The sequence below is a fragment of the Photinus pyralis genome, unplaced genomic scaffold (genome assembly GCF_008802855.1).
Source record: "Photinus pyralis isolate 1611_PpyrPB1 unplaced genomic scaffold, Ppyr1.3 Ppyr1.4_LG5, whole genome shotgun sequence".
Lineage (NCBI taxonomy): Eukaryota > Metazoa > Arthropoda > Insecta > Coleoptera > Lampyridae > Photinus > Photinus pyralis.
The window spans coordinates 42303034-42319227 of NW_022170596.1; the positions used below are offsets into that span (position 1 = coordinate 42303034).

Below are 16194 nucleotides of genomic sequence, written 5' to 3' on the forward strand. Positions count from 1 at the left end.
TAGGATCCATCCCACTGGCAGAGAGTAACCAGAACAATGACAGGTCAAATAATTCATTAAGGCCATGCTACAGAAAGCTACGGAAGGTTTAGCCCTTAACATGTAAGAGCTGGTCCATTACAGGGCTGTTCACAGGCCATATACCGCTCAAATACCATCTACATAAGATTGGTTAAGCGGCGTATTTATGATCACAATTGTGCAGCACAATCGTCTTTTCGTAATTAATTTTTATTGACTTTGAACATACCAAACTATGTCTATATAGAACCGAATGTCCCCAATATACATTTATCCTTCATTCACAGAATTTTGCAAGAACACAAAAAAAGTGTAAACTGCTAGATATCAAAATATAGTAATTTAGCCCCAATATGGCGACCGGAAGCAACGACCAATCAAAAACGAGATATCCAGTAATCACATCTGATACGCCAAAAAATAGCACAAACTGATTGTGTACTCGAAAATGGACATTTATGTATTGGGACTTCAACTCATGGACCTCCCTATTGAGTGATATAGGTATTCTGCTCCATCTACAAATCGTTGCGTGATCTTTTGAAAAATGTAGCTGTAATAATCGCTGTGGTTGCTGACTATTCAGATACAGCAGAATGCCTATAGATCTTTGACAAGGACAACAATACTTTACCTCACTAGCCATTATCAATATATTATCATCGGTGACGTAAAATCGCGAAGGTCTTAAGCCGTTACGATCTAAAATAGCGCCGATAAAACGGCCGTCGGTAAAAGAAATGAGCGCTGGTCCATCCCAAGGTTCCATAATACAAGCTGCCCACTGATAGTAGTCACGTTTTTCATTGCTCATTGTTATGTCATTATGCCACGCCTCGGGTACCATAGTCATAACGGCCTAATGAGACATGATTAATAAAGTTGATGTAATGGAGACAGTTAATTACCTCAGGTAAAGAGCGTTTACCGGCGTGAACCAGAAATTCGAGCACACAATCCGCAGATCCACTGTCTGATAAATTGGGCTCGACGACCGGATAGAGCAACTGTAAGCTCTTGCCAAATTCGCTATTCTTCATGACACCTTCGCGAGCTTTCATAAAATTCACGTTTCCTCGCAACGTGTTGATTTCACCATTATGTGCGATCATTCTACAAAATTATCGGTAACCGCCTAATTGTACATTTAGTGCAACAGATAGCTCGCTTCCAACAAAAACTACCAATCTGTCTTAATCGCTGAGAAAATTAATTTTTGGAGGTTTGGGAGCCTCAAGTTATCTTTTGTCACAATCCTAATAATTTGATTAGTCCTCGTGTGTTTTGGTGACTTCGCAGAGCTACCTGTTGCAAAAATTAAGTCATACCTTAGCGGATGAGCACGTTCCCAACTCGGAAAGGTGTTGGTGGAAAATCTGGTGTGAACAAGGGCTAGGTAAGTGTTGTAAAGCGGATCGAGCAAATCTGGGAAATAAGTCCATAACTGATCGGACGTTAATTGACCTTTATAAACGACGACGAGTCTGCTTAATGAGCAAATGTAAAAGCGCCGCCCGGGCGACGGAATTGAGTGGGTCGCTCTTTTACGCAGAACAAAAAATTGAGTGTCAATTTCTGCGTCACTGATCTCCTTTATTGGAGCAATGAAAACCTGCAAAAACAAACTTAATTGTTAACTTAAAAAGTGATGAGAGTACTTGTCGCATAAATGGCTCAGCATTTTTGGCTACTTGACCGATGTTTGAGTTATCGGTTGGAAGAGTACGCCATGCGAGGACATTAATTCCCACTTCTTTAGCGAGTGCCGTAAATTTGGCTTCTGATTCTTGGTGATGTAGTTTATCCAAGTAAAATATTCCAGTACCATAGCGTCCGAATGGGGGTAGTTGCACATTAAACTCTTCACGTCTAAAAAGCAAATTGTTCATAAAATATTTGAAGAGGATTAAATTGTATTAGGGCACCCTCCCACCCAGTTGAATACACTAATGCGGTCAGTGGTCACTTTCTCTGTCCGTCTGTACCATAACTATTGCTACAGTTTCGTTCTTTTTGCATTCGGTGGCTTATAGCTTTTGAACCAAGGGAAAATTTTTGTAAATGCGCGATCAGTCCCTTGAACTTTGAGCGAAAGGTATAGAACTGTAATTTATGGACGAATTTTTGAAGAAAAATGTCCAAATGCATTGCGCCAATGCACTATAAGTATATTTGCAGTTATTGGCAAGTAGATAAAGTAGCTACGAACATTGCTCTTAGAACTGTAAGGGTGGGGTTTTAAAATGGTTGTCTCGTCTTTATGGAAGTAAGTTTCCACTGCTCAGCATAGATTCTATAATTTTACTTTGTCGCAGATTCCAACACCTAATTAGTGTTTATAAGTGTAATTCCTAAGCCTATTTAATTACAACAGCAAATAGAAAGGCGTTCATAAATTAAAGAGGGAAGTGTAGATTACATGCCGTAATCGTAATACATGTAAATGGTTCATATACTTAGGGAATTAACAAGTCACGTCAATCCTATATAAACACGCGAACCCGTTGTGCTAGAATATAATGCAAGTTTCTGTTTGTTTATGTTTTACTTCTATCATTATTTAAAACGATTCTTCTATGTTTGCTACAGTGGCCTCGCTAAAGTAAATGGCACCAGATGCGAAATGTTGATATGGTGAATATTAGAGGGGGAAGAAAGGGGAAGACTTCAGACACTTTTGGAAATATGTGCTCTATTATCATTAATATTAAAGGTGTTAAAGAGGGGTTATGTACTACACAATACCTTCGATAACACCTCGTATGACGCCATCACAGCGGCCGCTGGAAAGAAAGGCCTGACCTCCACAACAATAGACTGGATAACGTCCATGTTGAGCCGCAGTAAGATAACGGCTAGGCTAGGCGAGGAGTCAGATACAGTGATGACCAAAAGGGGTGCCCTCAAGGGGGAGGAGTACTATCGCCGTTATTATAGTCACTTGTGGTTGTTGACCTACTAGCCATGCTAACACAAAAAGGTTACTAGGTGCAAGGGTATGCAGACGACCTGGTCATAGTAATCTTGGGGCATCGACAAATCAAATTATTCATTAAGGCCACGTTACAAAAAATCAAGGAAGTTTCACCACTCAACATCAGGAAAGACCTACGGTCCCTTACAGGACTGTTCACAGGGCATAATACCATCAATAAGATTGGCGTAGCGGCAGGGGGCAGCATGGAGACTTTGTGAACAGGCAGATGAGACTGCTGCCTGGCTAAATGCTTTACCCTCACACACAATATAAAACAATACAATCACTTGGGGAAGATTGTCCCTGCTGTACCCCTCTAGCGACGCCACTTACTTAATGTAAATACATTCTATGAGTACAGCGTGATTGATTGATTGAAAATAGATACTTTTCTCTTATCTGCATGTTGACAAAAAAACAGGGTCATTTTTTATCTGTGATAATGCAAGATAATGAATGAATCAGTTCTGGCATTCCCCCTTAAATTAGAAGTCAACGAAAATGTCCTCTTTGAGTAATACCCAGTATTTTAGGAAATTTTTTTTTCATTTTCCCATTATGGGACATGTACATAAATTATATGTTACAAGGAATCTTTTGCTGAGGCACACTTTGACATTGGACTACTTCTCTATAATTCAAAATAAGGGATTTCCAGAATAAATAGGCCAGGTATTATACTACTGTAGTTTGTGCTTTAGGACAGTTGTGCTATGGTATTATTGAGAATGATTAAAGTAGCACACAGTAATTAGCTAATTACCATTTATCACTTCAACAAATAAAAACAGTAATTATTTCATACTTGTCCAATTAATAAATAATAATTACCCATTACAAGCACCATAGTGTAAGAATAGAATACACTATGCAAGTACCTACTTACTCTTATGATATAGGTATATCAGAAAGACTCGAAGAAAATAGATAGAATCAATTGGAATTGTTTGCCTAATTAGATTATATTAGCAAACTATTTCAATTGGAAAGCTTCATAGTAATACTAAAATGTATGATAATAGTCCTCATAGATTAGAATTACCCACAGTGACATATTATTAAGCGGAAATGCAGAATTATATATAATTTGATGTCGATAATGACAAATAATTTTCAGCCTTGATTTTATGATATGTAGCGCGAAATGCATAAGTTGTTGTAATCAACCTTGATGAATGCATGTGTTTTACATAGGTAATATCGTGACAGACATGTAGAGTGCTTCCTTTTGGTTTGTACCTACCCCTAATTCAGGTATATCGCCAAACACTATCTAACCACATACCTGTAAATTTACATTAAAAAATAAACAGAAAACCAAATGAACAGACAAAACAATAACTGATCTCCAGGAAGGTCATTCTTTGATAACTGCTACTACTTGGAATAAACATTTTATCTGTTGCCATTTACGGCTTACGGTTGAAATTTGGATTGGGTAAATACAATTGTCAGCTAGTGACCAGAGTCAATGGATCATGTATCATAAACTCATATGCAAGAATCTACTTTATGTTGGTCTTTAGAACCTAGTAAATTCTTCTTAACTATTAATTTATAATGATACAGTAAGTATAGCAATACCTTAATATAGCAGCGTAATAATCATGAGGAATCGCAGTGAGTACGCCTGCGCCATCTCCGGTATCATTGTCACAAGCGCAAGCGCCTCTGTGGTTCATAGAAATTGCCAAACGTTGTGCATCTTGAACTATCTTATGCGAACGGTGTCCATCAATGGCAACAATGAAACCAACACCGCACGCTTCTTTTTCGAAACTAGGATCATACAAGCCCTGCTTTGACGGTCCCTGCCACGGTTCCGCCATGTATTTGCCTGAAAAAAAAAACAATTATATTATACCAATGCTTATCAAGTTAATGGTGTTGGGTACAAGCGATTTTGGATGGAATTGTAGTATTTTTCAATCAAAATACATAAAATGTAGAAAGAAAATGCTTAACGTATCGTTTATTACCCATTATTCATCCATCAAAATTGGCATTTTGTCTCCGAAACGGTCCTTTATCTGTTGCGTTTGGGTTCGAGCATAAAATCGAATCTCAAAAAACGCTTTAAGTGCTAAAGAGGCTGTAATCCATAAAATGCATTTTTAGCGTATTTGGGCGATAGGGGGCTTATTTGAAAGGGCTTAGTGGAAGAATCCGGATCCCTTACGTACCGATATTTTTAGCACGATTGTTTAACTAGCGCCCCTGGCTATTTTTCCAAAACCTATATTTTGGCAGGCGAAAATGTGCAATGCTTTCTTATTACTTATAAGTAAAACTAACGACTGATTCAAAATATTGTATTGCGCATGCGGGATGCCAACCTTCTTATTTACGAAAGCATTTCAATGAAATAGGCACTTGTAAAACTAATACCGGTTTCCAAATTACTTTTTACGCAATGCCACATGCGGTTCACTATTAGGTACCTACTAACGAATATGCTTTAAAAAAAAGAATTTTTCAATATAGTTGTCCAGCTGTGAGTAAAGTATTTTGAAACTTGATATTTTATTACTATATGAAAAACAAACCCACGGGTGAGACCATAATTAGATAATAACTGCGGTTACATGACTCGCATCGGACTTTATTCTTGCATCTCCTCGAGGGATAACCAATTTTCAAGCAATTGAAGCACGCATTTTTCCCAATCAATCAATCTCAATTTCTTTCGCTTTCCAACATTTGGCAGCGTCGCAATTTTTACCACAGAAGATGCAGAAATCCTTCGTTACCCCATTTGATAACAATCCTGAGGCCAACCTTGATTTCTGCGGCACCAATTGAGATCCATCTTGAGCCAAAAGTGGGATTCTCTGGCAAATAAGCTGGAAGTAGTGACTCGGGAAGGCTTGATTCGACTAGAACTGGATCGGTACTGTGAAGCGTTAATGTCACTCGGTCAACTAAATTTTGAAAAAAAGGCGAAATAACAACAAATCAAATGACTATGTCTTAAGTAACTTCAACAGAGAGTATGCAGAACAGAAAGTATAGCAGTACCTATATTTCTTATCGAAACGAAACTTTAGCTGATGGTTCTTAGTGACACGACAACATTAACTTATTTATTGCTTAATTGGTTTAATTCTGTACGCAACATTGACTATTCCAATAAAAACTAAACTAACTAGACTAAATTCTTCGTGTATCTGAATAATATATTAATATTATGGTTTACACAAGGGTAATCGTGGCGTATCGTGACAAGGTAAAGGTCGGACATGGGAAAATGTATTATACACTATTCAATGAGGGGCTGGAGTTCCAAGCTCTGTAATTGATTTTAGGTAAAACGCGTACTAATATATCTAGAATCGCATTTCAGAAACAGAAGAACCGACGTTGTAATAACATAATGTGGTTTAAAAGTAAATAATGTACATTGCCAAATAACGGCGTCATCGTGTCATGTCAAAGAGAGAATGCAATATTGCCACCAAGTAAGCAGCAAATCGATCAATTTTGTGCTCGCAACATATTTTGATCCAGGGCGAAGTAGTCTTTGTAGTTGGTAAATAAAGTGTGTAAAGCGATGGGGTATACAAGAGGGAATTTTTTTTTAAATATTGATTTATGAAAAAAATTTATTCTTCATGATATTTTTTGCTTGTGCTTTGAAAGTACCAATAACGTTTCGATAATCTAAAATTTATTTATAGAAATCTGGAAAAACAATAAAATTAATTTTTTTATTGAAAGTTATCATTCTACATTATAATTAAGATAGAGTATTGCTATCAAACCACAAACAATCGAAACGATATTGGTACTTTCAAAACAAGCAAAACATATTATGAAGAATAAATTTTTTTCATAAATCAATATTTAAAAAAAAATTCCCTCTTGTATACCCCATCGCTTTACACACTGTATATTTTGAAATAAATAATAAATAATAAATTCGTTTCTTCTAAAGTTAACAGTATTTATAATTCATGCTGCCGCAGTTCAATAATCCAAGATAATTTATAAAAAGAGCATTACAGTAGTCCGTGTTCAATTTAATATGAAATTTTCAAAGTCAATTAGACAATCTGTTGTCGACCTCAATTGACAAAAGCAATATAAAATAAATTACTTGCGTTGGTATCAAGGACGATTGTTACATAAAATAATAATAGTTCATAAATTATCTATTTTACTGAACGAAAATTATTTCAAGTACTACCGTATAATGACCCCTTGTTATCCAATTCTTTTTGGCGGCGATAGATTATTTATTTACGCCAAAAAAAAACAAGACACGATTTGGAAACACCGAAATATTATATCGGGTGTAATATGTAATTCGGCAATTGCCATTTTGTCGGTGGCGTATTAATTTTGAATATTTTTAAGAACCCATTTCAATAAAATTACGTTCAGATTCGGGCACCTACGTAGGAGCATAATTTTGGTCGACTATTATGTGTGATTTTGATTTTTATGAACGAATTATCTCCATTAGATTTTGACTAAACCTTTGTGACCTTTATAAGCAATTACTTTTTAGAGTGCTTGAGCTTTAGGGTGACTTAATGAAAAAGATCATGTTATGTACGTACTTTCATGCACTGTTTAAAGTTTAAACATCCAGCCGCCAGAGAACGACAAAATTGGGAATTAATTACATTTTTATGACGCTAGCACCTAGTAATGATCAACTATACGTTTTACGTTCGTTTCTAGAAGAATTCAAACTCAATATAGACCGGTCCGTACTCAGCGTAATGTCTTAGTAAATTTTTAATAAACCGATACAACGAAATATCGAAGGATCCTCAGTATTACAATAACTTTTAACGATAATTTATTTTAATGTTACAAAATACATCAAATTCATGTCTTGGCCATTGAGATAATGCTCTTAATCTTGTTTTGATCAAAATCCATGTGGTCGCCAAAAATAGATCAAATTCATGTTTTGATCATTGAGATAATGCTCTTGGTCTTTTTCCCAACGTTCTTGGTGCATAAATAACGATTTTGACATGTTTTGATCAAAATTCATGTGGTCGCCAAAAATAGATCAAATTCATGTTTTGGTCATTGAGATGATGCTCTTAGTCTTTTTCCCAACGATCTTGGTGCATAAATAACGATTTTGACATGTTTTGATCAAAATCCATGTGGTCGCCAGAAATGCATCAAATTTATGTCTTGAGCATTGAGATAATGCCCCTAGTCTTTTTCTCGACGATCTTGGTGCATAAATAACGATTTTGATTATTTTTGATCAAAACCCATATGGCAATAATTTAACATTTTTGAATCACACACATGCGGTTATCAAATGTGCACGTGATGTACTCTTGCTGCATCAAGATAATGCGTTTGAAGCCTTTTAAAACTCTAAATTCATGTATAAAGTGTAATTTTTGCTACATTTTGCTCTAAAACTTTCGACCTATACCACAGAGAAGAGTTATATTAAAGTATTACACATCTAAGAATCATAGGGAATAATCTAGCGGAAGTCCCAACCCGATACATGACCTAGGGAATGAAATATGTTGATTTCTATTATATTGAGCCCGTAGTTTTTCCTGTTTCCGATTCACTCGAAGTACTATAACTTTTGTTCCTATTGAACCAGCTTCCTGAAAATCAATAGCGTCCGTCCTTAATGTCCAAAGAACCCGTACACCAAATTTCAACTCAATCGGCCACTTTTAAAAAGAGTTAGAGCGCACACGGACGGACGGACGGACGGACGACAATACAAAACTATAAAGGATCTGAGGATCCTTAATAAATGGTATGGCACAATGCAATATAAATATATGCTCCCAGACTAAATAATTTACATTCCGTCAACGATAAACTCTTGTCGTTTAGTTTTTAATTGCGATTGTTGACTATTGTTTAAATAAATAAGTCTAAACATATTGGAAAAAATTTCCGTGTTACTTTTACAACTGTATGATTCAGTTAGCCTAGTTAACCTTTTATCGCTAGCAGCTTCATACAAACTGAAAGATTCCGGATATGCTATTGCAGATAGTAGATTTTAAATAATCTCTTTGCGATTATAAATAAAGAGAAAAAAAACCTTATCAGCGAAGAAGCATGTCTATAATATAAACACCACGAGAAAAGTGTTATGGCGTTGTAGCCCCAACGGCACCTACTATACCTTGCTGAATTATGATTACATCAGCAACAGCACAACTGACTCGTCCGCCATGTTGAAACTCATTTGCCAAACGTTCCATGTCCTGCATGTATTGTGTTATTATTTAACGAAAAACCATCGATTTTTTCACCGTATAATGCATATAGGTGCCTACAGATAAGACCTTACACCTTAAACATCTTTTGTGCACAGATTTGGATTGTCGTGATGGCTCCAAAATGGCTGACAAGTCTGTTATGTTAATTAAGTACTGTAATAGTGAACGAAGATTTTGTACAAAAGAATGTCCAAGTGGTTCAAACAGGAAGAGCTGCACAAGAACTGGTTTTGCGTATCAACCTCGCGTGCTTTGCTGTTTTCCTAATAATAAATGAAGATTTGTTCAAAACTGGACAACAATCCGAAATTGATTTGCAACGTGGTGAGCTCTAAAGAAAATTGCTTCCTTTTTAAGAACACACGATGTTGTCTTCCCCAATTAAATTTATATTTCTGCTATGGTATTACAGTTGTTGCAGATTAAGATGTACAATGGATGACATATGTTTCGGTTTGATTATCAGCAGATCTGCCATGTCAGCCATTGTACATCTTAATCTGCAACAACTGTAATACCATAGCAGAAATATAAATTTAATTGGGGAAGACAACATCGTGTGTTCTTATTATTCAAACCCAATTTGAGATGACGGAATTCAGAAACAATTGCTTCCTTTTCATTCACTAATTAAATTTAAAAAACCTTAACCTAAGAAGAGAATCGAATGTGCAATGGCAAACGGTCACTAAGCCACCCACAAAACCTCTGTCCAGCTAGCTCAATTAAACACAAAACTCTGTATGACAAATTAGAGTAGATTTTCCAAGGCTACTACAACTTTTAATTACACCTGGCGTAGCTCTGCGCACGAATATCAAAATTAAACATGAAACCTCTAATCCTGGGTCGCACAATATTGAGTTCGATTAAACAAAACTTGCTTATTGACGAAAAAATAACATTTATTTGGGCTACACAGAAATTGACAAAGCTGAAAGAGAGGCTTTCAGATCCTGTTTCACGCATGCAAGCGATCGATAGACAATTAATTAATGAAAATCTTAATTACTACAGGTTTTAATAATTATTATTATTATAATAAGTACTCGCCGATAGCTTCAAAAACTTTTTTGGTGGAAGTGGTGCTTGCTTAAATACTGGAGACAACGAGTAAACGGGACTCCTGCTAGTTTTCGCGACGGTTGAAAAGTGTTTTTTTACGCTAAATTACGGGCAGTCAGCCCGATGTGTTTTGTTGTGACGCAGTTCGTCATTTGTTATAATAAAATAGATATAATAGATATAGACATAAAAATTAGAACGCTTCCATTTGAAATTATTTCACATATTTCGAGATTAAAATTTTTTTGACACATAGTTTTTGAAGTGTACCACCACCTTGAATTTTTTAAATGTGATCATGTGATACGTTATTTTTAAAAAATCAAGATGGCGGTTGCACTCAAAATGCCTGTGATCTCAATTCTCAAACGGTTTGAGTGTGAGAGCTTTGGTTCCATCTTTAACAGCGACCCTGTATACTTTAATCAGTGTACCCTAGTTACCATTTACATGGTGTCAAAACAAAAAAAATGCCCAGTAAAAAATCGCACGTGAGACCGCCGTACTTACCGTTTCCGACAAATACTTCAGGCACTTCACAGCCCACACACCAAGTGCCTCGCCAAGTGCTAGACATGTTATAAGTTTATATGTAACGAGTTACAACGGTGATCGACCACCATGTGAGTACCGAACTCGGAAACCTAATTATTTTAGTATGTCCCCTGGAACACCACTGTCAATTATTTTATAAATTAATGTGAGAACATTTTTCAAGGATCTCAAACTTACAATTTTAGTAAATAATTAAAAAATATAAACAAATACAAAAATAAACCTTTTCATTAAATTTTTCAGATTTTAATTTTCTGGACAATTCTTTCATAGTAAGATTACATTTTTTGTTTACACCGTCTCAAAGTAGACACTTTCGTTCGAAAGTCTCTTTTAAGGTTGGTTGTACATTAAAAAAATATTTTGATAAAAAATTACTGCTTATTTGGGATACAAAACAATAACCACCAAATTCCATAAAACGAATAATTTTTGTGGGAGAAAAAATTAAAAACGACAAATGGATCGCACAAAATTTGCAAGCATCAGTATTTTCTCCGAATACGGGAAGCACAAGAACCAAACACAAACCAAGTTTCAGATTTTTTTTATTGTTTGTATTTCTGGCAGGTGCATAAACAATGTCAAAAGGATTGTATTAGTATTATGGTACCAGGTGAGAAAATGGTAAAGTATCTGGAAGCTCCGAAAACAAAATTTTGCACCACGAAGAAAGAAAAATATAATTACTTTCTTGTCCTAAATGTATACACCGCGAACATTGACACTTCCCGGACGGCAAATAAAACTCACTTAATTTTGTTTTTTTGAATTTCAGAGCAAAGTGCAAGTACAATACGAGTAGCTTTGCCAATAGTGTATAATCTGCTCACGCAACGTGGAAATGTTCTAATCGTAATGACGTAAATGTGCATTCAACTTTTTCGTGTAAACAACGAGATAAAAGTAAAGCAAATATATTCCTAATAACTTCGAAAAAAATTACAATCATGGCATAACGCGGTGACTGCGCCAAACAAACACGTAAACTTGATTGGAAGTGTATTTTTAAGCGATAAATGACGAAAGATTATGTAAAATGTTAATATGACTATAAATAAATAAATGTACGATAGATAACGCTATCGGTATATCTACCTACTCGTCTAATTTTTCTAAATGCATTTATTTTAGGCTCGATATAAAAATGTGAGAGATAGTGATTATGCAAGTCAGAAGATATAGCTGCTTTGATCTAATCACCAATTCTGATCATTTCTTTCATTTCAAGAATGCAATCATTGTATAAACAAGAATGTGATAAAAGAGTTGGCATTCGTTTGCAAAAGCTATGCACGACTTTCATTTCAAAACCTGTCACTCAAAAATTGGAAAAACGCCTCCATTTAGATAGAGTGGCATGTTGCCCTTAGTTGCAACATGCATTCCTGCAACCCCACTATAAATTTATATGTTATTCTCTTTACAGAAATATCAACAAAATCAAATTTGGATGATCTGGTTATCAATTAATTTTTAAAATCCAGATACAAAGTAAATGAATTTTGTCTATGGTCGTCCAATTAACTGTCCAAAGATTGTGGGATCAGAGGGTCTATCACTTCTTCGAATAAATTCTGTAATGTCAACAAAGATTGATTTTCTGAGGAAATTGGGTGCATCTTCCCGTTACAATTTTGTTTTTTCACAAATCAGTTAAAAAAAGTTAAATTTCTTATTTTTGGTGCAGGTCAACCACAATAAACGGTGCATTGAAATCAGATTCTAAAAATTTTAAACAGTTTCCTGAATAGTGACCGAAAATCATAGAAACAAGTCCGAAAAACATTAGAGCTGCATAATGGGAGAACTATAAACGTACAGATTGACCGCGCTCTTTTTGCGCCACCTCGTCCTTTCACTTTCAATTGTAATAGGAGCCTGGGAGGTTTCGATTAATACTTATTCCTCCCTAAATAAAACCAGACCTAAACCCATATGGAGGGTTGATATTAAAATCGCAAAAGCAGAGCTGAAATTGGGAGTTTCCTGAAGGGTGAATATTTCGCGAAACAAATTGTTCTTCAGAGGCAAGGTTTATGGGGGGGTTGTTTGTGGCAGGGAACAATATCTTGGGGGCAAACTTTCGTGTAGAGTGGCGACCATTTTGAGATCTATTTTGGCAGTAGGTAAATTTTCCAGAGAGATCACTTTGGGGTTCAGAGCAGACTAGTTTTCTTTGGGGCGACCATTGTAAAGGCAAACTTTTGTGGTTAATTTTACGAGCCTGCGGAAAGAATTTCTATTTCGATTTTGCCGAGGGAGGAGATCGGGAGAATATTGTAAACCGGACAAATATTCCATAGGAAAAAAATGTATAAGTACAATTTTCCTTGCGAAGTAGTTTCCATCAGGGGAAACATACATATAACTCTCGCCAGGAAAGATTGCCGGTCACAGCACACCTTGTGTCGATCTACAATCTATGTTTTCCTAAAGATGCGAGCGACTTCCGGAATAGGATCGTGCCTATGTTAAACGAAAAGTCAACATTGGCAAGATACTCTCCCGGAAGTCGCTCACATTTTTAGAAAAACATAGATTGTAGACCGGGATCAAGTAGTGTTCTGGGACCGGCAATCTTTCCTGGCGAGAGGTTTACTCTGCAGCGGCAAAATCTTCGCAGATATACTGCGCTGCATGCACCTATTTATAGTCTAAAAACGTACCTGTAGCACGACATTTCCACATAACACATTGATTATTGAAATTGCACGGAAAACACTTTTTTCTCTTGACGTCAAAATGCGAAATCATTATTCAAGCATCGAGGTCAATCGTTTTTCAATGTGTAGATTCTGAAAATAACAGTGCTGAAACCACCTCGCTCCCTATCCTACGTACGGTGGAAAAAGGCATAAACGCGCGTTTTATTGCGACTTATTGAAGGGGCAATTTGAGAAGTCAAATAAATTTCCCAGAGAAGTTATTATTAAGTAACCTTGCGGTAATCAGGCCTATTAGCTTTTATTTGAGATTAATCGCTTCGGTGTTTTGTTTTACAAACAAACTACGATAACATTTGATGAGCTTGGGTTTTTGGCGGGTTTTGGCATAAGGACCCTTTCTAATTAAGTATATAAAATGCACGAAATTCTTTTCCTGGCGATTGATATGATACGTTTTGGACATTTTCCAACGATATTGGTGCAGAAATATTGGTTTTTTGGTCACAATGCATGTGGATCGATAGCTTTCAGACTACGATGCTAGCAAAAATGCGCTCTAAAAATGAAATTAGGGTTAGTTAAACCCACCAAAATAAACACAAAAAAATTGACAAAATATGTCTATAATGAAAAATCGGATTTTCATTTCCAACCAAAATATGTCTGTGTTGAGCGCGTATGTAACATTTTTCTTTATTCACCCCCTATTCCAAATTCCAAAGTCTTGCGGATTATTTGATTTTTTTATTGCTCTTTAAGTGCCATTAGATCGAATTTAGTCTTATAAAGACTTAGGTACTAAAAATTTTAGATTGAATAATTGTACTTTTCAGCGTTGGATGGATTTTGAGTGTCAATCTTCATTGCTACTTCTAAAATTTCTCAAGATCACATGGAGATCAAGACCTGTAATTATAATTTGCAAAATTGTCCTGTAGAAAAAGCTGTTTTAATAGATTAGCGGTAAGATAATAAAACAAACCTTGAAAAATTAAAACTTACTTATTTAAAATAAAATTACGTAAATAAAAATAACCAAAAAATTATACATATTTAACCTTCCCAAAAATAATTTTTAATTGCTGTATAAGTACATAGCAACAACAAAGCTTAAAAATACTAAATTATACAATGATACAGTGATGATTGGGATAACGACAATTTAATTTCCTTAAACAACTTATGGGCAAATTCACCCAACATTCAATTTGCGAGATATTTTGGAAATATGAAATCGAATGTCCAGGAGGCTAAAAATCAGCGTTATATAGTGTCGTCAAAAATAAATCTTTAATTATAAGACACTAATCCAATAAATAAAAATTCCAATAATATTTATTTTTGAATTTTCTCTCCGTTTGTTAAGAATTAAAAATAAAGACAGATTTCAAAACGTGCGAAAAAAGTTAATTAACGTGATGTAAGTTTTTCCCAGGCGAGCCCCAAGATTATTATAATCTACTATCAAATACAAACAAAATTTGCATGAAATGGTCATCTCTCAGGTAATTTAGAAATTAACTATTGGGAAATAGTTATCAAGCATTGTTAACGATTATGTTATTGGATTGTTGCAATTTGAGATTTTTGGCCTAAAGTCCAATAAAAGAATCTTGGCAGGCTATCCAGTTCTTTCTAAAATTATCCATTATTGCTGTGAAATATTTTTATTTGAAATGTGCATTTGGTTTCGTGTTTCTGGAGACTTGGCTTAGCAATGGATCCATGTGTTCACATTGAAATGCAAAAAAAGTCTTACAATTAGTCATTTGCATTATACAGTCTAAAATTAAAATCTCGTTTTCGATTGCACTTACTTAATTTAACCGTGAATTACATAGCGCTGGTGAATGTGTTAATTTGCTAAGTATTTGGTGTTGGCATTATAGCATAACGAGTTGAATTATTCGCATCCCATGTTTAAAACGACACCTCTGAAAGAGTAATGGAAGATAAATTATTCTTATTTGCGATTTGCATATTCATAATTTCTGTGAGCTAAAAAAGTCTACGATAAGTAGATTTTAATGAAATCTTAAATTAAAATTCAATTTACATGCCAGGCCCTAAACCAATTTAATGAAATTGCGATTTATCCAGCAAAAAGGATTTCAAAAAACATCCATTGGAATTTATTTGTAGTTCAAAGAGAGCATAATCTCAAACTGGGAAGGACGTCGCACTCGCACGAATCGTAAATTGTTCGCACCTAGGCTTCGGCAAGTGATAACCTGATAGCACAATGTGATTTTTAGGAAGTCTAGTCTGCAGCACTTCGTTTGAGAATTCAACATGCAGACTACGTAGAAAGTTTTTTTAATAGGTGTGAATTGTGGAGGGGGGGGGGCGAATTATGTTGCAAAAACCTCTGTGTCTCCAAAGATGCATTTCAATTTACAACATTCTTATTTGTTAAGATATTTTTAAAAAACCTTTAACACGAAATTAGTACTGATGCTAATAGAACTAAATTCAATGACCATTTCAAGGTTTGAGACTCACGTGACGCCTTTTTCGCATGTATAATTTATTATTTAATTCATTTTATCTACAGTAAAAATCAATACGATTGAAGCGAAGTGAAAACAGGATCTTCTCTATTTGATAAAAATTAGGATTTTATGTCGGTACAGGGTGGCTCACCGTTGGGATCTCCATAACGGAGAGAGATACAGTG

General features: G+C 35.4%; 1 protein-coding gene across 2 annotated transcripts in view; it reads right to left on the reverse strand.

Annotated features, from left to right (window-relative positions):
• LOC116171129 (glutamate synthase [NADH], amyloplastic) overlaps nucleotides 1–16194 on the reverse strand; it is a 55733-nt gene that overhangs the window by 22028 nt on the left and 17511 nt on the right. For both annotated transcript variants that reach the window (XM_031487818.1, XM_031487817.1), the window contains exons 2-6: nucleotides 4583–4835; nucleotides 1680–1890; nucleotides 1350–1633; nucleotides 930–1134; nucleotides 656–880 (exon numbers count right to left, since the gene is read on the reverse strand). In XM_031487818.1, the coding sequence (XP_031343678.1) occupies nucleotides 656–880; nucleotides 930–1134; nucleotides 1350–1633; nucleotides 1680–1890; nucleotides 4583–4827 (1170 nt within the window). In that variant the 5' untranslated portion in view covers nucleotides 4828–4835. The remainder of the gene's footprint in view (nucleotides 1–655; nucleotides 881–929; nucleotides 1135–1349; nucleotides 1634–1679; nucleotides 1891–4582; nucleotides 4836–16194) is intronic.